This window comes from Lissotriton helveticus, chromosome 6 (assembly GCF_964261635.1).
Source record: "Lissotriton helveticus chromosome 6, aLisHel1.1, whole genome shotgun sequence".
Taxonomy (NCBI): domain Eukaryota; kingdom Metazoa; phylum Chordata; class Amphibia; order Caudata; family Salamandridae; genus Lissotriton; species Lissotriton helveticus.
The window spans coordinates 1,203,587,006-1,203,614,744 of record NC_136067.1 but is presented as its reverse complement, the minus strand read 5'-3'; the positions used below and the strand labels follow the sequence as shown (position 1 = coordinate 1,203,614,744).

The window sequence follows — 27,739 nt, the reverse complement described above, 5'->3', positions numbered from 1 at the left end:
GCAACCCACACCCATGCCAAGCACGCAGAAAGGCCAGCAGCAGCCGAAAAAAGAAACGGCCCCAGGGCGCACAGCACCCAGCCCAAAAGGCCACAAGGCCCAACCCCAGCAACACTGGAGAGGAGCCAAGAAAACAGCGCAAACCAGGGCAACAAAGCCAAAAGAAGCCAAGGCCAGGCAACCCGATGACACAGGAGGACCCACAGACCCAACCAAACCCCGGAAGGAGCCCACTCAGCACAAAGGCCAAAGCAAAGGGCAGGGAGGAACAGAGAACCCCCAGCACCCACCACTGGACCACACAAAAAGGCCGGAAAAGGAAACAGAGGAAACTGCCAAAGCGGAAGCCGCAAAGAAGGCGGATGAGCAAGCAGCAGGAAAACCCCAGACAACCCACAGCAAGGAGGGAGGACCCCACAGGGGCAAGAGCACCACAGAACCGCTCCCAAACCAGAGTGAGGCGGGAGGGCACTCAAACAGACACACACTGGGAACAAAGCCCGGGGAAGCAAGGGAGAAGCGAGCCCGGACACCAGAACCAGGAAAGAACCAGGAAGGCCCAGCAAAATATCCCCAGAGCAGGCTGAAAATGACAGCACAGCCGCAAAGCCAAGGAGGCACAGCCCGAGGCCACCCGAACCAGCAGGAAGCCGGCAAACCCGGAGACACAGGACCCCACACAGGCCCAACATAGGTGAAACAAGCCCGGGAAGAGAACTGCCAGCAGGTGAAGACCCGAACGAGCAAACAGGATGCTGCCACAACCACACAAAGCCCTGCCATGACACAAAAGAGAACCCAGGCAAGGACGCAGAGCCCAAAAAAGGCGACCAAATGCCACCCAAAACCCTGCAGGAGCGGAAAGCCTCAGCAGACACCCAGTCAGGCTCCCACCAAGGAACCAGAGGAGACCAAAACCTTCCCGGCAGCAAACGCACCAGAGCGCAGAGGGACCAAGAGCAAAAGACAGCCAGGTCCAAACAGTAGAGGCAAACAAACAAAAAGGCGAACCGCCACCGGAAAAACAACCTGGGGGGGAAGCCAAGGAAAGGAAGAGTAGGCACCGAACCACACCAGACTGAGATGCCCCCGCCAGGCACCCCCAGCCACAACCAGGAAAAAAACAGGCACCAGGCGGGGCGGGCAGGCAACACCAGATGCAAGCCAAAGGCAAGCACAGGGAGAGCCAGGGCAGGACCAAACAAAAAGAGAGACAGCCAACACACGGCAGCACGAGCCACCCGGGCGCAGGCAGGGGAGGCAGAGAGCCCCAGAGAGCCCCAGGCACAACACCAGGAAGCCACAAGAGGAACCAGGCGCAACCCAAGGAATGGGAGGAACAAAGCCAGGAACCAGGAGTCTACACGTGCCAAACCCCAACCAACCACGCAGAAGCCAGGAAGCAAAGGCGAACACCCAGACCCCAAAGCGGAGCAGAGACCACACACAACAGCCAGCCCGCAGCAGAGGCAAGGCCACCCAAAAAGCAGCGGACAGACTGATCCAACGCACCCAAGGCCACGTGCACTCGCGGTACCCTGAAAGCAGGGCAGCAAGAAAAGCCGGCAAACCCCAGGGAGGACCAACAGGAACCCAGGGGAACCAACAGGACGCCCCCCCTGCAGCCACCCAAGGAGCAGGAAAACCAATCCACCACACACCAGGGGCAAGGAGCCACGGAGGAACCCAAAGGAGAGGGGACCAAAAGTGCACCCCAACGGGCCACCGCTGAGGAAGCGAACGGCAACACCGACACAAGAGCAGCCTATGAGAAGGCACAAGCAAGCAGGTAGGGAGACCCCAGCAACACAGGGAACCCCAGGAGCAAGACCAGACAGCCAGCAAAAAAAGGAACCAGCCACCTTAGAGGCGACAGGAACCCATGCCAAACCGAGGCAGGCCACCAAACAGAAGATCGAATGCGAACAGCCCAGAGCACCAGCAAATGAGCCCAATGGAGCAGAGAACCCACCAACAAGGCCCGAAAGGGAACGCAGAAGCATGCGCAGCCAGGAGCTGGGTCATCACCCGAAGGCAGTAACCCGAGGCGGAAACAGAAAAGTGGAGCCGAGGACGAGGCAGCGGCGGGCCACACAACGCAAGCCACCCGACCGAGGGCACCAGCAACCAGGCAAAACCGCGACCACCCCCCCTCAGACCACACACCACTGGCGGGGGGCAGAGGCCGGAGCCTGGAGCAACCGCAGACACAGAGGATCACAGCCCCAACCAACGGCGCACCTGAATCAGGCAGAGCAAGCCCAGAGCAGCGCGAGGGAAAGAGCCTTCAGCATGCGAACCAAGATGTAGGAGAAGAGTAGCCCCAACAGGACGCCTCCCAAGAGGAGCGGTGGAAGCAGAACACGCACCCACAGAAGCACAGCCCCAAGGCTCAACCAACCAGCCCCAGCAGGACGCTCCCCAAGCGGAGCCAGCCGAAGGCACAGAAAACCGAGTCCAGGCCCCAACCCGGAAACCCAGGGACAAAACAGGCAGCCAAGCAGCAAGGTGGCAACCACACCCTGAACAAACCAGCAGAGGCAGCAGCCTGAAGGAGCTCCCCACTACCGTAGGCGCAAACCCCGGCAGCAGGAGAAGGACCTGGACACACAGCAGTCAAACTGGCAGAAGGCACCGCAAGGAGCTGCACACCCCAATACCACCAGAGCAGGGCAGCCCAAGGGAAGACAAAAGCAGCAGCACAGCGCCAGCACACAGGGAAGCCAGGAGTGCCAACAGGGATGTAGCTCAGAGGCAGAGCGCATGCAACGGAAGCATGAGGTCCCTGGTTCAAAGCCCAGCATCCCCAGGAGCCTCCGCAGCACAACAACTCGAAGAAAAAGAAAGAACAGCTGCAGCAGCTGGGGCACCGACCAGAGATGGCCACCTGCCCCACAGGACAAAAAAAGGAAAACGGGCAGCGCAGGCAGACCAAAGCCAACCCACCGGCAGCAAGCAGGGAGCGACAACCCACAACGCTAAGCAGAAGCGGGGGCCACCAAGCAACCAGGCCTCCACCACCAGCTGTAGCCAAACACACCAACAGTGCAAAAGCACCGCAGTGCACAGGTGGCGGGGAACAGAAGCGAAACAGGTAGGGAAATCGGCATATCCAAGCATGGGACAATACAGCAGCCTTAATGAGAATCGAACTCAGGACCAGAAGATCAGCACATAACACAGTTGCCAGTGTTGAACTCACCGAGCCATCCCACTGATAATGCTGACGAGCCCCCCACCCTCAGTTGTCCGAGGCAGCCAGGGAGCAGGGGGCAGGTAGAGGCCCAGAGCCGGGCCGTCGACATGAATGGAAACCTGCAAGCATCACCCACCTGGAGCGGGGGCCAACCCTAGAAGCAAGGCCCCCCTCCAACCGACCATCAGGAGAGTGAGCTCTTCGATGTACAGTAAAGGAATAACTTCAACCATTCACATAGCATCCTTCAACACATAAAACTCACGCCCAAGACAGGACAGAGAGCACCCTGCAAAGGCCGGGGAGCCTGCTGCAAACAGCAGCATACGTAGAACAAAAAAACAGTCATGCTCCTCCGAGGAAAAAGAGAAACACCGCAAAGCGGGACTTACCCGGGGGGGCGCCAACAGCCACAAGCCACACCCCCCCTAGAACCATCCAGGAGCCAGGAAGCCGCTGTCAGACACCAAAGGCAGCAGAGCTCCAGCACAGGAACCGGCTCGAAATCCACTCGGCCAAGCCCCAGGAAGACAAGCCTCCAGTAACCCGGAAGGACCTGGGAGGCTGGCTCACCAGCCGCAGAGGGCCGCCAGAAACCACACACATGGGAACCAAAGAGCCAGCCGAGAAACCAAGCCACCCAGCAAGCCCAGCAGGCCGGGAGGCAGGGAACCAGATACCCCAACCGCACAGCCAGGCAGCCGGATGGGGTAAAACAGGAACAGAAGCCACTCAAGCCCAGCAGGAGCAGCACCTCTACCTACAAGTCTGTCGACAGACAGAAAAAAGAACAGACGGGATGCTGGGTAAGTACTGCTTATGTACTCCCGGTGGGAGGGGCAGTATTAGGGTCCCAGCATGCCTCTGCTCTTTTTTTCTGTCGGGAGATGGTTATTTCCAATATGTATATGAATGGGACGAGGACATAAGGGACCTGGGGGTAATGCCTGCTCACTGAGTTTAACTTTCCACGCCAAACTCTGATAATACTTCTCCTTCTCTTTCACAATCTGCATTTAACTGACTGGCATTTCAGTTCAGTGGACTAAGGTAGTGCCACCACAAACTGAAAATAATACAAATAAACAAAAGAAAAATATTAAATGTAATATCACAAAAATAAAGCAAAAAGTTCTAATGCAGTTGCAAATCTATTCTTAAATCACACATATACATTAATTCATGTAGTGCTATGATATGCTATTAGTGCCGCCATTATATGCCAGAGTACTGCTTTGATACTTAAGGTTGGTAGCAGTCATCTCGCCAGATTCAAGGGACCACTATGATTTCTCATTTGAAAGTTTGCCATAACTGGCCTTCCCAATATACTCCTGGTGTGTCATCCAGCATTGACACATCCTCACATACATATGCATAGACCAACATACCCTAACATTATCAGGGTCAAAAGGCCATGTGATGCCACTTCCTGTGATGTCATCAGCAGCTGACTAGATAGATGATGTCACTTCCACCACCACTGACGTTTTAACATCCATGCTTTCTAGAACAATGCACTGTTATCAACTCTCCCAGTCAAGGAACAAACAGATCACCCAGTGCCAAGTCACAGACTTCAGTTCTTCCACACAGCCTCAAATGAAAGGCTCATCTATTATTTCAATTGTCCATCACACACCAAGTATGTATTGCATGGGCAGCAGCAGAACAGAGACAGTAAGCTAAATGGCTGACTATAAGTCAATGTGATGCAGGTATATACTCCCAGATGACACTTAGGGTTTGGTTTCTTCTCTCATCTCCTGGAGGAGAAGGTCCTGAAAAGATACATGCAAAGTTCGGCAGCTGATAACCCTGACATTAAATAAGCCTTTTGTTATAAGACTTGCAGGAAAGCAACATTTTTATCATTTAATTGTACATTACGCACACTTCAGAATGTTATCTATTTGCAAAATAAGAAGATTCTGAAATGAGAAACAAACGCACTTCAGTATGTTATTTATTTGAAAGATAAAAACGTCCTGAAATGAGAAATAAACTCTAATGAATTAAAATGTCCCAGTTCTGCTTGAACAACCGAAAGTATACAGGGGTTAAGCGATTCCCATTGTCCTTCTGCTCCAACTGCTGCCTTTGTAATCTCTGAGGCCACTGGTCACAAAGGCATTGTCAGGGGTCGCAAGAAGCAAGCCCGGGAAGAGGTAAGTAGGTAATGGGACAAAAACTCAAATGACAATCCAATTAAGAAAAGGCAGCTCCCAGGTTTGAGCCTTAGACGTGCATTTATTAGAAGTGACATACGTTTTAATTTAACAGTTGTCTTGCTCTACAGAGAGGATTTGAGACCAAATGTCTACAATCCCTTCATCTTCCTCTTTCTGTTTCCAAAGGAGAATGAACGTGGATAGGACCACCGCTCTTAGTTCATGATAATTATCGGAAATTGAGACCCACTCAGACCAGACTTAGAAGCATATAGCCTTTCTTTGAGTCAGTAGTGGGCATCTCCAGTGAGGCCAAGAGTTTGCCAAGCAATGAGCAGTCTCAGACAGTGTCTGAGTTCTCAATCAAGAATGGTACATGAGTCAGTCATTTTCTGGTAGTTACACAAGGATCTGGGACTCCTCACCTCCCTCCCTCCGCCTAACAACATGCATAGCCACCTTCAACAAGCATTTGCAATGCAATAGGTCTCAAATTAGGAAAGTTTGAGCTATTGGTATTGTAAATGGCAAATTTTTTATTTATGTTTTTGAAAATAGCGAAATTAATAGCTTTGTCCTTTACAATGCCAATAGTTATAACTTTTGCAAATGTGACACCTATAGCATTTGTAATGCAATATGTGTTGTATTTACGTGACTTACATGTATTGATATTACAAATAACAATGGCTTTTAATTTTTTTAAAATAATTAATACTTAAATAAAAGTTATTGTAATTTATAATGGCAATAGCTTAAACTTTTGTAAATAACTTTTGTGAAGATTATGTTCAGTGTATTTTATTGTGACGAAAATCCAAGAACAGAAGTGAAATATTAACATCTTTTGTTACATTTGTAATAAAGCTTGAAACATTCAGAGAACATATTTGAACCAGTTGTTGTTGAATGGTTGTACAGACTGATGCAGTGGTGGCGCTGAGTGATGTTGTGGTGGCGAACGAGTGATGCTGTGGCGTTCAGTAATGCTGTGGTAGCGCATAGTGATGTTGTGGTGCCCTTGAGTGATGCTGTGGTGGTGCTGAGTGATGCTGTGTGCTATGCTATGTTTTGTTTTGCTATCCTATGTTTTGTTTTGTTATGCTATGCTATGTTTTGTTATGCTTTGCTATGTTTTGTTGTGTTTTTTTATGCTATGCTTTGCTTTGCTATGCTATGTTTTGTTATGCTATGCTATGCTATGTTTAGTTGTGTTTGGTATGCTATGCTATGTTTTGCTATGCTATTATATGTTTTGTTTTGCTATGCTATGTTTTGTTGTGTTTTGTTAAGCTATGCTATGTTTTGTTGTGTTTTGCTATGTTTTGTTATGCTATGTGTTGTTGTGTTTTGTTATGCTATGTGTTGTTGTATTTTGTTATGCTATGTTTTGTTATGCTATGCTATGTTTTGTTTTGCTATCCTATGCTTTGTTTTGTTATGCTATGTTTAGTTTTGCTATCCTATACTTTGTTTTGTTATGCTATGCTATGTTTTGTTGTGTTTTGTTAAGCTGTGATATGTTTTGTTGTGTTTTGCTATGCTATGCTTTCTTATGCTATGCTATGTTTTGTTATGCTATGCTATGTTTCGTTGTGTTTTGTTATGCTATGCTATGTTTTGTTATACTATGCTGTTTTGTTTTGCTATGCTTTGTTTTGTTATGCCATGCTATGTTTTGTTGTGTTTTGTTATGCTATGCTTTGTTGTGTTTTGCTATGCTATGTTTTGTTTTGTTATGCTACGCTATGTTTTGTTTTGTTATGCTACGCTATGTTTTGTTTTGCTATCCTATGCTTTGTTATGTTATGCTATGCTATCTTTTGCTCTCCTATGTTTTTTTGTTATGCTAGGCTGTGCTTTGTTATGCTATGCTATGTTTTGTTATGGTTTGCTGGTGAGGGTGAGTGAGGGTGAGTGAGGGTGTGTCAGGGTGAGGGGGTGTGAGGGTGTGAGGGTGAGGTTGTGTGAGGGTGAGAGGGTTGGGAGGGTGAGGGGATGTGAGGGTGAGGGTGTGAGGGTGAGTGAGTGTGTGTGAGGGTGTGAGGGTGAGGGTGTGTGAGGCTGAGGGTGAGTGAGGGTGAGTGAGGGTGTGTGAGGGGGAGGGGGGGTGAGGGTGAGGGTGTGAGGGTGAGGGCAGGGTGAGAGGGGTGTGAGGGTGAGGGTGTGTGAGTGAGGTTGCGTGAGGGTGAGAGGGTGTGTGAGGGTGAGGGTGTGTGTGGTTGTGAGTGTGTGTGAGGGTGAGGGTGAGGGGGTGTGAGGGTGAGGGGTGTATGAGGGTGAGGGGGTGTAAGAGGGTGAGGGTGTGTGAGGGTGAGGGTGTGTGAGGGTGAGGGGGTGTGAGAGTGAGTGGGTGTGAGGGTGTGAGGGTGAGGGTGTGTGGGGGTGTGAGGGGGTGAGGGGGTGTGAGGGTGGGGGGGTTTGAGAGTGAGGGTGTGTGAGGGTGAGGGGGTGTGAGGGTGGGGGAGAGGGTGTGTGAGGGTGAGAGGGTGAGGGTGTGTGAGAGTGAGAGGGTATGTGAGGGTGAGAGGGTGTGTGGGGGTATAGGTGGGTAAGAGGGTGAGTGAGAGGGTGAGTGAGGGTGAGAGGGAGTGTGAGGGTGAGGGGGTGTGTGAGGGTGAGGGGGTGTGTGAGGGTGAGGGGGTGGAGGAGGGTGAGGGGAAAAAAGCACTAAGAAAGAGTAGGGAAAAAATGCACTGAGAAAGAGTGGGGGGAGCACGAGCCGAAGAGTGGGGGATAAAAATGCACAATCCGAAGAAAGAGTGGAGAGAGATAATAAAGGAACAGACTGAGATAGAATAAAGTAAAGCGTGAGCCAGCCATAGAGAATGAAGTAAAGCGTGAGCCAGCCAGAGAGAATGAAGTAAAGCATGAGCCAGATTTCCATGAGTGCCAGTGTTGACCGGTGCCATGCAGATAACCGGAAAGAAACCACCAGCAAAAATTAAATACTGGCATGGAGAGGTCGAATTCCAGTGTCGTATCAACTTCCTGTGATTCTGGGCAAATCACTTATTCTCCTCGTGCCATAAAAAAATTAAAAAATGTATGCTTCAAGTGTACAACTTCTGCTTCTCTTGTAAACTGCTTAAATGCCGCCGGGCCATGTTTGTGCTATATAAAGCTGCAAAAACACACAAAGTATGGGTTGCATGTGTATGCTGAACTTGGCCGAAGATCACTAAAGAGCTTTAAAGGGTATAAAAAAATGCTGACTTAAATGTCTGCCTCAAAGCAAAGCTAGCACAGCAAATGTTATCCGTTATAAGTCACGGACAATGCAAGCACAGCAAATGCTATCCGTTATATTATAAATCACGGACAACGGTCTATCCTTGTAAAATAACAGACATATGATCACCCTAGCCAAGCTACTTGACTCAAAACATACCGCGGTTTCTGGATATAGAACATAGTGCAAATGCAACTCCCTTCGTCAGAAATAGTAGCCTGCTACTTGTTGATTGACAGCAAGAGCTCCGCCTTCTGTCAGGGTGCTGACCGGAAAAGGCGGGGCCACAATATGGTTATTGACAGTCACTTGACTCTGTCGTCATGTTGCTTGGAATCCATGCGAAAGACGCAGGAAGAGCAAAAGAAGTACACAGGTAAGGAAGAAAGGGGTGGAGGGGTGTGTAGCTCAGGGGTGGGGGTCCGTGGTGTTATCTTTAAGAAACAGATGGAGGGTACAGATATGAATATGGAAGGGAGCGATGGAAGGGGTCACGAGACTCGGAGACAGCTAAACGGAACTGACCCTTTCCCGAAAATGAACAAGTAACCTGAAGAGCCGATTTTTTTGTCAATCTTCTTCGGGAAAACTGGCGGATTTTTTTTAACATTCCTCATATATAATGACGAGGCGCTTTAAAAAGAAGCTCTCGAAGTGCTAAGGCTGCAGCACTCGTGAAATAAAATAAACATGGTACAGTTAAATACAACTAATAGCAAGCAGTGACGGGCGGAAGGTGGCGGTCGGATGTCACAGCACACGGAGATTACAGCGCGGCCTTGAAAGTGAAAGCGCGGCCATGAGACGTGCTCTGTGGTGGGGGAGGGGGAGGGGCAGGGGCTGTTGTGAGAGGCGCGACAACAAAGGAAAAGCAAAGCAGATGGAGGCGCGAGCACGCACGTACACGTGCACTCAAGTTTGTAGCCAGCAAGCAAAGGCTGGGTAGCATTACTTTCAAGTCTGATGCGGGGGTGGGGGAGCGGCAGCCTTTGAAGTCTGATGCAGAGGCACAGACAAATGGTGGTGTGTGATGTGGCGGCGATGATGTGCACGCGCATAGCTCACATGAACTGTACGCGATCCGCAGCTAGGTAGACCTTTTCTTCCGCTTACTATAATCTCGCCTATTTATCCCTGCGGGATAGAATAGGCGATACCTAAAAAGGACTTCAAGCTCCTCCTATTTGACAGACACCTGGGTTAATCACCCTCGACCATACCTAAGTACTTTATCCGGAAGACAAACAACCTTCATTGTGTGTCCCAAACCCCCGTAACCAATGCTTAGACCATATAGATCCCTGTCCAATGGCTGCTTTTGTCCTAGTCGCAGCTGCCGCTGCAATATGTCTGAACGTAATTTTTGTAACTGTTACTTGTTGTACCCTTGTATGATGCTACTGTTGTAAAGCACCATGATGCCTTCGGGCCATGTCTGTGCTAAATAAAATTGCAAAAATAAAATACATAAAAAGAAACAAATAAGGTATGGAGAAGAGGTGATGTATTTCATACAGCCCAATGATTATAAATGGGGTTTAAGCATAATTTAAGTGATACAAATATTGATGTAGAAAGAATTGAGGAAGAACTATATCCTTCTTGAGATGACGTTTCCTGTGATATTTTTTTCAGAATGCAAAGCCGACTGTGAGACCTGCTTCAACAAAAACTTCTGCACCAAGTGTAAAAGTGGGTTTTACTTGCACAGTGGGAAGTGCCTTGAGAGATGCCCGGTGGGCTTTGAACGCGATAATCACTCCATGGAATGCAGCAATATAGGTAAGCAGTGGCTCACTAACTCTAGACATAACTAGGCAGATTCGGAAATGAGAGAAGTTGAAACAAGCTGAAGGGAGGTCAAAGTTGAATAGAGTCCTCGTGTTTAGAACCAGCAGGAATATTTTTAAAACTTAAAAGCCTTGGTGCACTGGGTCTGTTGCCATTTGAATTTTCTCCCCACTGAATGTGCTTAAATGAATCAAGGTTCAAAAGGGGTGGGCTAAGAAAGGACTGAATCTTACTTTTGAAAAGCCAAGTTGCTTAATTTCAAATCATTATTTGATAAAACCATTTTATTCTAGCTGACAAGGGATTCATTCTCATTGACGGCAGCCATTTTGGACTTTAGTTAGTCATCTGGACCTGCAGCTTCTTGGACGCTGAAATGGTTCAACTTGTCTCAGAAGAAAGGTATCATAGCTTATAATTTGCTCCTGGACCCATTTTTGCATTAATATAAAACCAGATGTTTGGGGTAAGAAAGGCCAAGCGTTCTTTCGTCTTTCCTGCAATATTTTCAGCACAATGCAAACTGTGGAACTCTGTGAAGTACCCACTGATCATTTTCCTGCCCTCTCTTGACACTATGCTCCCTGCAAACCAAACCCCTTACACTTGCATATAATCTTTAGATTGAATTTGAAACCAAACATTTAAAACAGTGCAAAACCACCCTGAGACTTTACCATACCCGCTGTTACTAATGTGACTCCCTTAATAAATATTGAAATGACCCAGGCATCATAATAATACATGGGATCATCGGCACAATTTTAACCATGCTTATACAAAGCAAGCATAAAACAAAACTGTTCATGTAGATGCTTTCAAGAAGGCCCTTCAAGCTGCCTCAATGGCAGTACAATCACATAACTGTAAGCAATCACTATGATTCTAAGCCTACATTCCAGTTAAAGCTATTTTATATGACGAGGTGCAACAATGTCAAGAAGGCTTCCTGCCTAGTACATCCTTTTGCAGAAAATAATTAGAGCAAAACGGATCAGTTGATGGATGCAATGCTGAACAAATCAAACATTCACTCCAGTCAAAGATCTGGGTTAAATTCATAATTTTATTTTCTCACCTGACCACGCCAGTTTGGACCCAGCCATATGCAAATCATTCTTGTCCCTGACCCCAGGGGAATGGTCCAGCCCGAACTGATGGGCCAGGTCCACCCTGAACAGGACAACAAGCATCCTTGGACTGGTTTCTGGGTATCACCCATCATCAGCCAGGCTAGTTTGAATCCAGTGGCATAGTGAGCACGGCACCCACGTCTGGGTGTACCCTTCCCACCTATGGTGATAAATGCAAAAAGAACAGATAATGGACAAAAAGCTGAACAAATCAAACATCCACCCCTCGTCACAGATCTGGGTTATATCCATTTATTTGTTTGCTCACCATACCACCCCAGTTTGGACCCAGCCATATGCAAATCAGTCTTGACGTTGCTCCCCATGGGAACAGTCCAGCCCGTACTGTCAGACCAGGTCCTCCCTGCATCTTCCTACTCAGGTCTTTGGAGCTGATTTGAAATGCATTAACTAGAGCCGAATTTCTATGTGAGCTTAAAGTGGTTCTGCCTTTCTCAGTGATTTGTTGAGTTTTCCATGGAATGAACAATGATTTGTTTGTGAATTGAACAGTAACAACGTATAGTTATTTGCTTATAAAATGAGCAGACATTGGTAGGGTCAAGACAGCTAAGTGAGCAATCTTGCGATACCAGGGTTAGGAATTTATAATAGTTTTACAATACCAGTAAAGCAAAAAGCATCACTAGGTTCGTAGTGAAATGTTTCTCTCCACTCAATAACCATATTTCGGTGAATAGTCAAAGTCTTTACGGAAATCTGTCTTCTTGCATGTATGTTCCAGATGCTTCTCTGACACTTCTGCTGCTTTGAACTCACTCATATGTTTTACTTCTATTGATAGAGTACCGACACATAGATTGGATTTTTTATACTACTAGCTGTACCCTGCCACGCGTTGCTCTGGCTCAGTCTGGTTAAATGGAAGGGAAAGAAAAGAATAAACGCACGTTTCTTATATGTTTAATTTCACAATGCTTGTGGGCACACAATATGTTTTTGTGACTATTGTCACGTTGTTTATATATAAACACGCGATAATGTTGCTAAGTGAACCAACTCCTCCCCGCTCCCTGCACCCACTTCATGGTCTGCCATCCTGACACCAACTGTTCGTCCTAATATATGTAGACTATTGTCTCTATGTGTCCTTTCTTAATGTTACAAAGTTAACCAACTTCTCCCTCCTCCCTCCACTCACTTCCCGGTCTGCCATCCTGACACCAACTGTCCATCCTAATATATGTAGACTATTGTCTCTATGCATCCCTTGTAGTTGTTGTGCAGCAACCAAATTGATAGGGTCTGTTCGGCCTTTCGATTAAAAACACGCGTGTTTTGGACACGCGAGTATTCAAATCCAACGTTGTGTATATATAAACACGCGCTAATGTTGCAAAGTGAACCAACTCTTCCCCCTCCCTCCACCCACTTCCCGGTCTGCCATCCTGACACCAATTGTCATCCTAATATATGTAGACTATTGTCTCTGTGCGTCCCTTGTAGTTTTTGTGCAGCAACCAAATCGATAGGGTCTGTTCGGCCTTTCGATTAAAAACACGCGTGTATTAGACACACACGGTGTGTATATATAAACACGCGCTTAATCGAATCCAACGTTGTGTCAAAATTTCAAATCAATCAGTGAAGAACTTTCGGAGATTTAAGATTTTGAATAAAGGAACATTGACATTTTTATGTGTCTGTTCGGGCTTTCGATGAAAACCACGTGCATATTCGGCACGCGCATATTGGAATCCAACGTTGTGTATATAAAAACACCCCCCTATTCGAATCCAACGTTGTGTCAAAATTTCAAAACAATCGGTGAAGAACTTTCGGAGATTTGTGATTTTGAACAAACAAACATTTACATTTTATGTATATATAGAAGATTTAGAGTGATTAGGACATAGATGTTAGTAGTTTAACACTATTCATATGTGTGGATTATAAACAGAAGGTAGGTGTTTTAATTTATAAGCAGAACAGGGAAAAGAGCTGGCTCTTAGGGAATACTGATCTACTGAACTGAAATTCCTAATTTTACCACTAATTCCTTATTTTTAAGTGGACCCTCAGCATTTAACTTTGACCAGGAATAATGCATCAGTTTCCTGAACCCACTTGAAAAATGGCTGACATATAATGGTTGGTTGGTTAAATTGGATAACTTGAAAAAATGTATCATAATTATTCTCATGTGCGAAGAAGAATTAATTTGATCCACCTTAGAGCTGTCACATCAAAGGCAGCTGGTAGGGCATCAATATCCCCAAAATTATCTTCTCCAATAGATACTGATTTCTCTTCCTGCCTTTGACTCTTTTGGTAAAAGAAATCCGCATATAATTTTACACAAGGTTTACTAGTCTTGCCATAACATCAATTTGCTTTAAATTAAAAAAAATATTATGCCAATGTTGACAATACCACTTCATTCCTTATAAATTCACACTTTGGCAGGAACAACCAAAATGTTCTTATTGTAGAAGCATGGGATTTTTAGGTCTCGCGACCTATCGATGCGCGCATGCGCATCGAGCGGAGCGAGAATTCAAGTGGCGAAAAACATCATGAAACCACCAGCTTTTTGCTGGCATTTTCATGCAGTTCATGTGAACCACGTGTTCAAACATGAACGCGCATCAGCCTCCCTCCATTTGCCGCACAGCACATCAAAGGGCTTCACCCAGCGTGCGCTCTGCGGCTTCTCCTCCCCTAATTAGTCATTTTCGCCGCTCCCCTGCCCGCCGTCTCGCATTTCTCCTCCCCCCTCCCCTTCTCTGCCTTCTGCCTTCCTTTCCCGGCGCACGCATTTTTTTTTTTACAAGCATTTCTCCTCCCCCCTCCCCCTCTACAAGACATGCACGTCACAGAGAAACACGTGCATGCACAAGAGCACACTTTTAGCTCAATGGCAACATTTTTCGTCCGCCCGCTTGCACTTGTTTTACCTGCGTGCAGTCTGCCATCTGTTTCAGCTCATGCCGCGTTTGTTTAATTTGTTTATTCGACCGCGAAGCGCAATGCAAATATATGCAGACCTCTGCATTTTCTTCCTTGTAAATTAACAGCAGTAGCGCACTGTCAACACTGGCGCCCGCAGCCCCCTTCCAACCCCGGGAGCCACACTTTAGGTTTCAGCGAGGCACCCGGGCAAACAGTCAATAATGGCGCCCACAGCCAGCCGCCGTGCACCTATGTAAAGGCCAGCGCACCATATTGCACTGACTGAGTGTTGGCTAATGAGGAGCTTGCTGAACGATTGAATACCTTATAAGTGTGTGTCTTTCCAATACAAACATTGCGGTGCGCTAGCCCTAGAGCAGGGGCAGCAGGCAGTGGCAAGGAGAGAGCTTCCGTCTGAAGAGCACGGCAGGTAGAGACAAGCACTGCTGTCAGATGCACCAGTACATTGCCACAGAGATCACTTCACCTTGTTGTAAATATGCACACTCCTCAGTATTTACCTAACGCATCTTGTGCTGAGTTAGCGATAGCCAGTGATTGATTAATTGGTTCGCCCAAGGTTTAGGCAGTGGATAGGCACAACACGTTCATATAAACTGCTCTCACGCTTATTTGTGTGCAGCTAATCGTTGATCTTGTTCAGTGCTAGGGCCTAGGCAGCTGTGATTCAACCAATCTACTGTCCAAACTTTGAATCTTTAAAACTCAAGGGATTATTCTCTGCTAGGCTCTAATTATCCAAAGGGTCCAAGGGTCATCCGGGTTTTTCAATATGATAGATACAACAAAATCTTTCTTCTTCTTGGCAGACATCATCGGGGCTCTTTTTGTATTCCTTGGCCCTGATTTTCTCATGGAGTTCACCATTTTCTTTTTCACCTGCTTCCAGAAAAACAAGCATTGGCATAGCCAATAGGTCTCGCTTGTGGGACCTTATAAGTATTTAGTTACAAGGATATTGTGCTGCAAAACAAAATACTTATAAGGTCCCACAAGCGAGACCTATTGGCTATGCCAATGCTTGTTCTTTGCAGGGATGGGTTGATAGGGCAGGTTTTAAAGTATATAAAAAAACATCAGTTCAAATATGTACAAGGCAGGGATGTGTGGCTGGGGCGTGGCAAGTACGGATGTCACTCCCTGAGCTCCGAGAACTGAGCCCTGTTTGACCTCCTTAGTGATGACAAAACCAGCCAACATGGTGTACATCAATATATATGAAAATGTCTAAAGCAAAGCAGGATTTGGATGGATACAACACTTCTCCTCTGGAAATTGAACAAATGACTGGTTCTTTATAAGCTACTTTAAAGCTGGCCACTACAACTATCGCTGGAGTCAACCATAGAAAATACACCCTAGAACTTTAGAGTACAGGGAAGAACCACTGGCCCAACTCTGACTGGGATTGCGGAGGCGAGTGCGACCCTTGTGAGCTCAAAAGACTACCAGCTCATATCACAGCGCAATGAGGTGAGGAGCCGGGGGTGCATCCGGCCACGTACGACCAAAAGAGTTGCCGCTCAGGCCTTGTGAAGTGAGGCCCCTTGGGGACCGTCCACTTGAGCACCCCTTGCAGGCCCTGCTTGGTCCTCTCACAAAGGCACTTGCCCTGGTACAGGCAGCTCTGGCTGGCATTGAGATAAGAAAAGCACAATGCACCACCCAGCGGATGGGCGGGCTGCACTCATCCAGACAAGCCTCCTGAGCACCCTTAGATTGAATGTTCCTGGAGGAATTAACACAAAATGGAGGACAATTACATAAGGCAGGATTTTGAGATTGGCTGCAGTGTGTATTCACACACTGCCTTCCCATCTATCTTTCCGATGTATGACAAGCACCTGAAAACTCACTGGGAGACCTCCTCACTTCTGCCTGGTGCTTCCACCCCATGCTGGGGGAATCAGCGGTCAACAGGTGCAGTGTGAGCACTGTGAGGGAGGACACTTCCTGGAGCAGAATTCACCTTTCCACTCAGGATGTATGACAATACAATGCATGCTTTTACATCGCATGCTTTTACATCGCAGTTATTACAACGCATACCATTACAACGCATAGCGCTTTGGGGTGCTGGATAGTGAATAGTTTAATTTAATATTCCAACTCCAGTCCCCGTGGATAGTAGGGAAGGTGTTGGATAGTAAATTAAATCTATTCCCTATCCTAGAGCCCCCCAGCGCAATGCTTTGTAATGGTTTGCGTTGTAAAAGTTGCGTCGTAAAGGCACTGCGTGGTAAAAGTTGCGTTGTAAAGGAGGTTTCCCTTCCACTCATAGTGGCAATAGAATCAACTCCTCCAAATCCTCCACTATAAAGAAGTTAGTCCAAAAAGCAGATGCCCCACCACACAAGTCACCTGCTCAGGGCATATGACATATCAGATTCCAGGCACCGGCCTCCGAAAAAGATATTCAGCCTCTCATGATGGCATTTTGGATGGACATCACATCAATGAGACAGAACTTTCACAAGGCCATGTATGAGACTGGACCAAGTGGAGATGGATTTGGCAGACAATATACCCGAGAAGAATGATCATACAATCACCTGGAAGTGATTGAGCTCTGGCAACAGTCTAGACAGGACAAGCTAGATGATCTTGAAACTAGATCACACCCCTCACACCCCAACAATATCTGAATTGGAGGCAGAGCATTAATGCTGGCCACAGCAGAACTTGAATAATTCATCCAGGCCCTATTTAGACACCTCCTTATCTCCCAGGTGATGCACCTGTGCACCTAGACTGCACCCATAAGGTCTATTCTGCTATTTAACAACAATTAATTCTACTCCTGGATGTCCTGACCCAAGTCTATTGCTTCCATGTAAAGCAGCTTAACCTGAACTACCAATGCTCCAGTTCCACGGCTCCAACCCACACGCTGAACTCTAAGACTTACACCCATGATGTTCTGGTAAACAGCTTCTGTTCTGCTGGAGGATGGGGATGGGCTTAGCGATGTCAACCTGGGAGCCTGCACCCTTGTCGGGATCCCCTGATATTTTCCCCTGCCGTTTACTAGTTAATTTGTCTCATGCTACTCCTATGATCCAAATCTCTCACCAGGACAAAGAGTCACCACATACCTACTCTTTTGGTTTTCTTCTTATGCTACCCCGAGTTGCCTAGTTTAAAGGTACATGATGCGGCGCACCCTTCCTTGGACGCCATACCGGCATTCACCACCACTCATTCACGTCCCCAAAAACAGGCAATGATGAGCTGGGAGATTAGCTATGCAATGCTATCACACAGATGCCACCAATAAGAATAGTCTCATACAATGTTCAAGGCCTTAATTTTCCAATGAAGCGTTGGGCTTGTTCCAATGGATAAAACTCATGGAGATGGATATAGCCCTGCTTCAGGAGACCCACCTATTGCACACCGACTTTATGAGACTACGTTCCTATTAGCATCCTGTATAATTTCACACATCTTAAATATGAAAACCAGGGGAGTGGTACTCCTTTTAATGAGAGGCCTCATCTTCCACATAGATGAGACACTGCGGGGCACGGTTGGCCAAGCAGTGGGGATCCAAGGTGGCTGGGCTCACTCCACCTGACTACAATTTCAGTCTACAGCTTGCTTGGCTGAGGGAGGAGATAAGTATAGGTGGTTTAATATTCTTCTCATCCCTCCCATAGGCCTATCCCACTCACAACACGGCAACTTGCCTCCACCACCCTCATTGTTACAGGGGGTTGATGACCTGAACCTAGTGGACATCTGGCATCATCATCACCCCTCTGAAAGGGACTATACATTCTATTCAAATATGCTCAAGACTTACTCTAGATTGGATCATTTCATAGTAACTACAACTCTACTGCCCCAGCTAGTAGACTCATCTATAGATGTGCGATCTGTGTTGGGCCATGCCCTGTTTTGAGCTCACAGCCTCCCTCCCTCTCTCCCTCCCTCCCCAGGAGCATTCCCCCACCCGTGGCTGAATAATGAGGGGTCTTGAGGGGCTTATGTCTGTGAGACCATATAAGAGAAGCCATAGAATATTATTTTAAAGAAAATTATACTAGAGAAGTCTCTGCATCTGTCCTTTGGAAAGCCACTAAAGCTGTTATTGTAGGCAAACCCATTTCATATATGGCCACATTTGAATGTCTCACTAAACAAAAAGGGACAGATCTAGAGAATAGGCTGTCAAAGGCTAAGACATGCCACATGCTGTCATGCTGCAGGAGCTTCGCAAAATTAGGGGTGAACTAGAACAGCTGCTGATGAAAGATGTGGAAAAAAATATTTTATACAGCAAACAAACCTCCTATGAGAAGAGGACAAAGCGATAGCATATTGGCTTTTTAATTGCTGCAGTCTACCAAGAGGAATCATATTTCAGACAACAAACATGACCAAACCCACGTTACATCGGAAAATCTGAGATTCTGTATATCTTTCATAGATATTATTCATTCCTGTTCACTCACCAGCACCATAACAATGCATCCCAAGATAAATATCTGAACTACTACCCCTCAAAACTCAAAAGAGAGTTTGTCTTCCTAGAAGAGGACATTACTACAGAGGCAGTTGGAGAAATAATCTACCACTCTGTAAACTCCAGGCTCAGATAGATTCCTGGCCTTCTTTTATAAGGCCTGCATATCAATACTTAACAAGCCTCTTACAAAATTATTGAACTATTTCCTGACCTAACGAACAGTCACAGATTCTATTCTGGGCTCCACCTTACCTTGCTTAAGCCAGATAAAAACCATCTGCTCTGCACCTCATAACGTCCAACTGCGCTACTCAACAATGGTGTAAAACTATTCACCTCCATACTGGTGCATAGACTACAATACATTTGACTGCCATTAATCTCCCCCAGCAGTCAGGCTTTATTAAAAATAGGCAAGCAACTGACAACACCCCATTAGCAGTGACTCTGATAGAGGTAGCTGTGAGGCACAACAGTTGATCGTATTTCTCTTGCTCGATGAGGAGCAGACCTTCAATAGGGATGACTGGCCCTACTTTACAAAGTTATTTGATAAGGGCCTGCTGTGACCCATAAGGAGAACCTTCATTCAGGTGAACTATAAAACCTTTCACCAAAGATCAAGATCAAAGGCGAATACTCCTCCGAGATAACAATCTCATGGAGTACGAGGCAAGGGGGCCTTTAAACTTTGCTCTTTACATGGAACCACTCATAACTAACAATCTAAACAAAATATAAGAGGAATGAAAGTGGGAAGGACAGAACACAAGCTAGCTCTATTTGTTGACGATATCCTTTGCTTCATAACTAACCAAGTGGTCGATTAGGATGGCGGACGGACTTGCGTCCGTCCGCCACCCCCGAGGTGAAGGGACCAACCGCAGGGGCAGCGGCGGTCCCTCCGTAGCAATTAGGATGTGACCCCCACCATGGCGTTCACATCCCGTATATCTTACATTGCGGCGGGTGCTGCCTTGAGCAGCACCCACCGCAATGTAAAATATGCATGTTTAACTTTGGCATGCACAACTTGGCAGGCACCGCGTGGTGCCTGCCACCTTGAGCATGCCAAAGCAGGGGGGTACCATAGGTAACCCCCATGTGCGCCCCCCAACACCCTGGGGGCTCGCAACGGGCCCCCAAACACAAAAGACCACATTCTTTTCCACGGCGGCTTCATGTTTCCGCCTGCATCATAATATGGCTGGCGGTGTCTTGCAGACATCGCCACCATATTTGGGTACACACACTGCGGATCAGCGGCGGACGGACTTGCCATCCGCCGCTGATCCCACCGCCATCCTAATGTGGCTGGTGGTGTTTTCGCAGTCCAAGGCGGTGAATCCCCATCCTCCAGGCCGGATTCACCGCCATCCTAATAGGCCCCCAAGATCGATTGCTCCTGGTTTTGCAAGCCGAGTTTAACTGCTAAGCAAATGTTTGAGGCTTAATATAAACTACTCTAAATCCCAGTGAATGAATGTGACAAATCCTCATGAGGAGTTATGAGAGACTGTCCAGAGGGAAGGATTTTAATGGACTAGGACATCCATCAAATATCTGGGTTTCGATCTCCTGGCAAATACCTTCCTACTGCATGATTGTAACATTCCTCCCCTCCTCCAGATCTTATTTTAAATCTCTTTACCAGTGAGGTAAGCTTGAGATCTCCTGGTTGGGAAGGGTAATTAAATGAACTTCATGCCCCACTTACTTTATACGCTACAAAAGCTCCTTCTATCATGTATTAAATCAATGAGGATTTATAAAGTGTGGCTAATCACCTGATAGGGTATCCAGGCGCTTGCAGGTCCAGGAGGCTTATTTAAACAGCCTGGTATTGAGGGCCATTAGGAATTGTATAAATGAGGTGATGGTCCTTATGTGTATGGGGATGCTGTTCCAGGTCTTTGCTACGATCCGGGAGAAGAAGTGTCCTCCACTTCTGCTTCGGTATATGCAGGGAGTATAGGCAAGTGGGACGGAGGCGGATCCTAGTCTTCTCGACTGTTGGTGAAAGCTGAGGCAGTGGTTACTATAGGCAGGTCCTTGGTTGTGTAGAGTCTTGTGTATGTGGGTATGCAGCTTGAATTGATATATTTTCTGTACGGGGAGCCAGTGCAATTGCCTAAGGTGGTGTGTGATGTGAGTTCATCGAGGAAGGCCATGGGTTCAGCAGGGAAGGCTGAGGATGAGTCTGGCTGCACCGTTCTGTATGGTCTGAAGTCTCTGTAGGAGGTGTGCAGTGATTCCTACGTAGTGGGTGTTGCTGTAGTCTAGTCGGCTGGTGATGAGGACGTGTCACATGCATCTTGTGTGTAGGGGTAGGCTCTTGAAGAGCTTACATAGCATGCACACAGTGAGGAAGCAGGCGTAAGAGATGGCATTGATCTGTGATTTCATGATGAGTTTATTGTCAATGAAGAGTCCCAGGTTTCTGGTGTGGTAGGAGTGAGTGGGTGTGGGTCCTAGATCTAATGTCCACCAGGAGTCTTTCCATGTGTTGCTGTTGTTGCCAAAGATCAGTACTTCCATCTTGTCTGTGTTCAGCTGCAGGCAGTTGTTCTTCATCTAGTTGGAGACGTTTGTCATGCATCTGTGGAAGTTGGATCTGGTGGTGGTGTGGGCATCGGTGAGTGAGAGGATGAGTTGGGTGTCGTCTGCGTAGGAAATTATGTTGAGACCGTGGGATCTGACGATGTTGGCCAATGGGGTTGGATATGCGTTAAAGAGCATGGGGCTGAGGGATGAGTCCTAGGGAACACCACAGGTAAAATCCTTGGGTTCAGAGGTGAAAGGTGGGAGGTGGATTATCTGGGTTCTTCAAGTGAGGAAGGATGTTATCCATCTGAGCACATCCCCTTGGATGGCGATGTGGTGGAGTCTTTAGATCGGTTTCACTGATAGAATATCGATGTAAAAAATATCGACATCCTATATTTTAAAATTGTAAGTACAAAAATATCGAAAAAAAAATATCTATGTAAAAAATACATATGTACAAAATATCGATTTTTTTATTTAAATAAAAATTATTGCTAAATATATTAAATAATGGTATCTCAGATGACACACTTGGAAATAGATCCTACTAGAGGTTGTGCTGCTGGGATACGTTTATAACATTACAAAGGAGTTGCGAAGATTTATCGCTATAGCCCTCCTAAATATCACTTAAATGAGGTAGCAGGATCTCCCATACTGTAAATGCTTGGCTGTCCAGCCTTACTTTTTGTAATACAAATAGCTAACTCTATGCCATGACGCAACCCCTAACCTCCCAGCCAAAGAATATTTGGGGTCCATTTAAAGAAAATCTACTTGGTATGGGATCAAGCTCCTCCACACAACCACCTGCAGGTATAGTCCCGACTGGGGTGGGCTGATCTGTATCCACTCAATCTAGCTGCGAAATAGATATTCCTAGAGGTGGGTGCTAAAGTTGTACATAGAAAATGGCAGAGCACCAGGGTTTGGCCGAGGGCATGGTATAATCTATTTCAGGTAAGCAGAACACAATTTCTTGTATTTGATTTGCTTTGTTTTTAGGTGTCTCTTTCAACTGCCTGATTCCTGGTTGATCTCTACCAGGCAGGGCTTCTGCTTGTAATGTTATCTTGTAATTCGCTGTCGCTACTTGGCTGCTGCTCTTTCAAAACTCGGTTGCATCTGCCTTTAATGTTATAACTCCATATTTCGTGGGACTGTATGTTGCATAGCAGTGTTGGTGGCTAGCAGGTTCTGGGTCACCGATAAGTAGATTTATTTGCACTGCTTTGATTGTTTTCACCTTCTTTATAGCGGCTGGAGATGTGCTTTGACTCCATATGCATTAAATGTCAGTTCCATACTTCAACTGCAACACAAGTGGCATGCACGGGCCACAGCAATCTCTCTGGGAGAGCAATTTTGATCTTCGGGTTACTTATCCCCTAACTTGTCACCAATTATAGAGTCCCTCCTGGCCTGAGTACCAACCCAATGACTATGCAACACATGGAACTAAGTATTATATGTCTTTATTTGTCTACATGTAACTGCGAACTCAACATTTTAAACCAGTCATCAATGCATTCTAACTCTGGCACTTACGTCACAGTTCTATGGAGTTTATTTGGAGCCAAAGGGGATCCATCATTTCTAATTCACAAAACACTATAATCTACCACGCCAATTCCTAATAAAGAAGTGTTTCTTAAACAGAAAGGATGCCTTTTGCCTCACAGAAGTGCTACATTGGGTAGGAGGGAACATTTATTATGACAAGATATGCAGAGATGATACACAGATAGATTCACTCATAGCATAACAATTTATGAAGGAAGAGTATTTCCCTACTATACAAGTACATCCTTGACCTCGATCGCCAAGCAAAACATACCTGTCTCACAATGGGAAAACGATCTGGGCGAAGAAATCCCAGATTAAGCTTGGAGGGTGATTTAGAGCAGGGCAGCATGGACCTTCATACACATACAACTTAGAACTAGTGCCTACAAGATACTAACAAGATGGTACATTACCACCACATGCTAGAGTGCCATGTTTGGCAGTTCATACACCTGTTGGGCACCTTACTTCCTACATGGTGGTCTTGTTCACACATCCAAACCTTCTGGCACTGGGGCTTTAACCAAATACAGATTACAATGAATATCACACTCCCCTGCCATCCCCTGATAGTCATTCTGGGTCACCTTGGAGACCATGAATTCTACCCTATGACTTTTCCAGTATGAATGTTGATCTGTCATTTCCTTCTAGCTGTCCAGATCCGCATAGCCCAGTAATGGACACTCCAAGATACACCCTCTATTAATATGCGGTGGGGACGAGTATGGTCACTTTACACCATGGAGAAATGATCAGCACTGGTCCACGACCTCATGTATAAATTTTAAAAAAATTGGCTGGCACCCCATTACGCAGTTCTAGCATCTGTGAGATGTGCCAATCAGACACTGGTGATGCTAATTCATAACTACTAGCATTGAATGGCAAAATAGAATGTCACTGTTAGGTGTTGCATTTCTCATTAAAATGGACAAATGTACCTCTTAATCGGGTGCACTTAAATTACAATCTCATTGCGAATTGTGTAACCTTGTCTCCTGAACTTCTTTTTTCAAATGTCATTTAGGCTGATAGCTCCTATCCCCCACAAATGTTTATTTATCTCCTTTTATTGTTCGTATACTATTAAAAATAAAATGGTTAAAGAAATGTAAAGATCCCAGTTCAGCAGATTCTTGTATTCAGAATAAAGTATTCAATTAAATTATTAAATTCTTCAGCAATAATAAAATAAAACAACTTTTAAAGATGTCATATTGGCAGTGATGTTACTTTTTAGTGATAATGATCTGCTGCTAAATATTACATTTAACACATCCACTGCATTTCTATTTTGCCATATCTGCTCAAGCATTGTGTGTCTGTCACGGCTCTTGACCAGTCACTCTGCTGCTCTTTGGTTTCTACAGTGCACTGTACAGTTGATGAGTGGAGTCCATGGAGCCCCTGCTCAAAAAGGGGGAAAACGTGTGGTTTTAAGCGAGGCAATGAGACAAGAGTCAGAGAAATTCTACAGCATCCAACACAACATGGCAAACCATGCCCACCCACAAGAGAGACGAGAAGGTGTATAGTGCAAAGGAAGAACTGCCAGAAAGGGGAGAAAGGTAAGGTCTTCCAGTCTATTATTTTTCCTAATCAGTAGAGTGACAACCAATCTATCACAGAGAAACTGCATGGGCCGGTGCCTGACCTAGCCTATGAAGCTTTTGACTGCCATTTCAGTTTGCCATTTCAGTTGTTATTAATCAATTTATTATATAAGCCATAATATGCGGTGAGAGAATGTCCATATTGGTGGCGTCACTTTTCTAGGTCAGTGCCTACAGTTTGTGCATGTTTTGCAGAGTGAATCTTTTCTGGATAAACATGCTGTGCATTATTCTGCCATCTAGTGGTTAGGGCAGGAATTCTCCTCTTGTTGTCCTCTTTATCTTTTTATTCTTTTTGTTTTTGTTGGTCGTCATCTGTCCATTTGGTGCCTTGTGCATCCCTCTCCTGGCCTTAGACTCCCACCCTGGAAGCACCTTTGCCTGGTTGCCATCTTCAGATTCTTTTTTCTGCCTTTGGGTCTGGAATCTGCAGCCAAAGACTCTTTGAATGTTGAAAGAAGAAGGGTTAAAATGGCAGATTGTAAATCAACCTATAATCAACATTAGCAAATGAGAGGAGGATAACTTATATCCACCATAAAATCTATTGAGAAAACACCAAAGAAGTTGGTAAGGGAACTTGGGTGTCCAATGAGGAGGTCAGAAATGTGCAGTCAGTGGGCCACATTCACAGGGGGGTATGGGGAACACATCCTTTAACTTTTGCCCAGAATGTCACCACAAGTTTGCAGAGAGACAACCTTACTTACACAGGGACCGCAGTGCCAAGGTCTGCGAAGTGTGCACCAAATTCAAACAGAAGATGCTTAGAGCCAGGGAGATGCAGAGACAGGCAGACTTGGCATGCAGGCTCAGAAGAGCAGCTCATCACTGAGGGACCTCGATCTGTTGAGCGAAGAACAGGATAACGTTGCCAAAGGAGAAGGCTGAGGTCTGGACTATCGGTGTAGAATGATAACGGATGCAGAAAAAACACAAAGAGAAATGCTGCCAGGTAATGCATAAAAACATGGCTTAATTGAGCCGAGGTCTTCAGACTCAAACCCTCAAAGACTCTCTAGGCACCTAAGTAATCATTGACCTAAAGCAAGTCAAAGAAGAAAAAAAAAACTCATGTCCCATAGCGAAGACACAGCAGGAAGTAACTCCCGCCCAAAAGCCACTGGCATCAGTGGAAGACTGGGAGCAGGAGTGGACAAATAAGCTGGCAGTCAAAACACCATCACTGAAGAAAAGGCCAACATTGAAGAGAGAGTACTCAGGGTTGAGCGGAAAAAGAGACAGATCGAGGCTGAGATAGAAGCAATTCTCCATAAGAAGAAAGGTTTCAATGCCTCCGTTTGGGAATTCCGTCAAATTCCTCAATGGGAAAAGGCTATGAGGTGGTGGAGACGGCCAACCTGGGGCCACCAATAGTATCAAGAACCCAAGAGGAAGAAGAACACAAAATGTTTTACGATGAAGAAGACCCTGAGTCTACGGGGCTATTCCATGAAGATGATGACATGAAAGATTGGTGGCAGGATCTCGATACTGCCTATTCAGAAGAGTCAACTACTATCCATTGACGCCTTCCCCTCTGGATGGCATTGCCATGCTGAAAAGAGCAGCAGACAAATATGTGGTCCAGCTGGAGGAGGAAAAGACACAAACATGTTTCGTCCTCGAAACCCTCTTTCCTTCACAAAGCAAATGCCATTACATAACAGTGCACATAGAATTTAGGACCATGGAAAAGAGATGTTCATGGAACCATTGCCATGCAAACTAGTAACACTAAGAGTGGAAAAGAAAAATAAACACTTTTCCAAACACCCTGCCTACATATGAGGTAATGTGTCAGCTGACTCAATCACTGTGACCACTTCAAGAAAAGGACCAATGTACTACATCATAGGAGTCACCTCCTAAAAAAAAGATAGCGAAAGGATGATGATGACGATGGTTGGGCAAAAGTTTGAAAGAGGAGATAGGACACAATGGTGCATTGCCAACTCAAGTGCCCTGCTAAATAGGTATGCCCACCAGCAATGTGAAGAGGTGGGAAGATTACTGTAACGCCTGCCACAGAACAGAACCAAAAGAGGACAAATTTGTTCATAGGTGAGGGCAAGAGTAAAGCCAACAAGCAGGCAACTGATGAAGGAAACAGCATTAGGAGAACGTGCTTGGGTGCAGGTGTCAGGTTTTGAAAATGAGGTTCAGGTGAACATAACCAACACCTCCTTCAATGGAGAGCAGCTCTTTAGCAGTGCAGTTGACTACACACTGTAACAATACAAAAAAGAACAAAAACACAGCGAAGTCAAGGAGAGCTTTGCAGTTTGGGCGCCAAGAAAGGAGAAGGGCTGCTTCCACAACAACAGGAAGGGGAAACTTCCATCCAACTGTTTGCAACAACATTTCCAACAAGTCAACTGTAAGGAACAACACAGCAATGGCAATAAAATGCACCACAAACCAGTCCCTTTGCGAGGGAGCGAAAGGTAAGGGGCAACGTCCAGAGTATTGGACCCCTCAAAATAGTGGCTCCCCAGTACAGACACCCCTCCACTTAACACCAGTGTGGGGAAGAATATGGGCTTTTTACAGGAGTGTAGAGAGATCATGTCAGACAAATGGATTCTCAACATCATCCAACATAGATATTTTAAGGCACTGGTAAGAATCCCCCCAGGATGGGGACCAAAGGAAAGACTACATATGAAAGAAGAAAGGTCATATCTGCAACAGGTGGTTAAAGAGCTGTAGTACAAACAGGCAACACAAAGGGTACTACAAAAAGAAATGAATCCTTCAAATACTCAACATACTTCCTAGTGCCTAAGCTAGACAAGTCTCTGCACCCAATACTAAATCTCTGTTTCCTAAAAAAATTAATAAAGACACAAAAATAAAAAATAACAATGCTGTAACTAGTCATGCAAGAAACGAGATTACAGTGCACTTATGGACCTAAAAGATGCTTACTTGCACATCCCCTAGAACCACTGACACAAAGTGGTCAGTGCACAGAACACATTGCCAATTCAGAGTCTACCCATTGTTTTAAAATCAGCACCCTGGGTGTTTTCAGAATATGTAGCTGCCAGCCGCATATTTGAGGAGAAAGGGGATACAC

General features: G+C 45.9%; 1 protein-coding gene across 1 annotated transcript in view; it reads left to right on the top strand.

Moving 5' to 3' along the window:
* The window catches only part of RSPO3 (R-spondin 3), a 454,727-nt gene that overhangs the window by 270,542 nt on the left and 156,446 nt on the right, over positions 1 to 27,739 (top strand). Inside the window, exons 3-4 of the mRNA XM_078648925.1 lie at positions 10,235 to 10,381; positions 24,415 to 24,612. Of these exons, the coding sequence (XP_078505051.1) occupies positions 10,235 to 10,381; positions 24,415 to 24,612 (345 nt within the window). The remainder of the gene's footprint in view (positions 1 to 10,234; positions 10,382 to 24,414; positions 24,613 to 27,739) is intronic.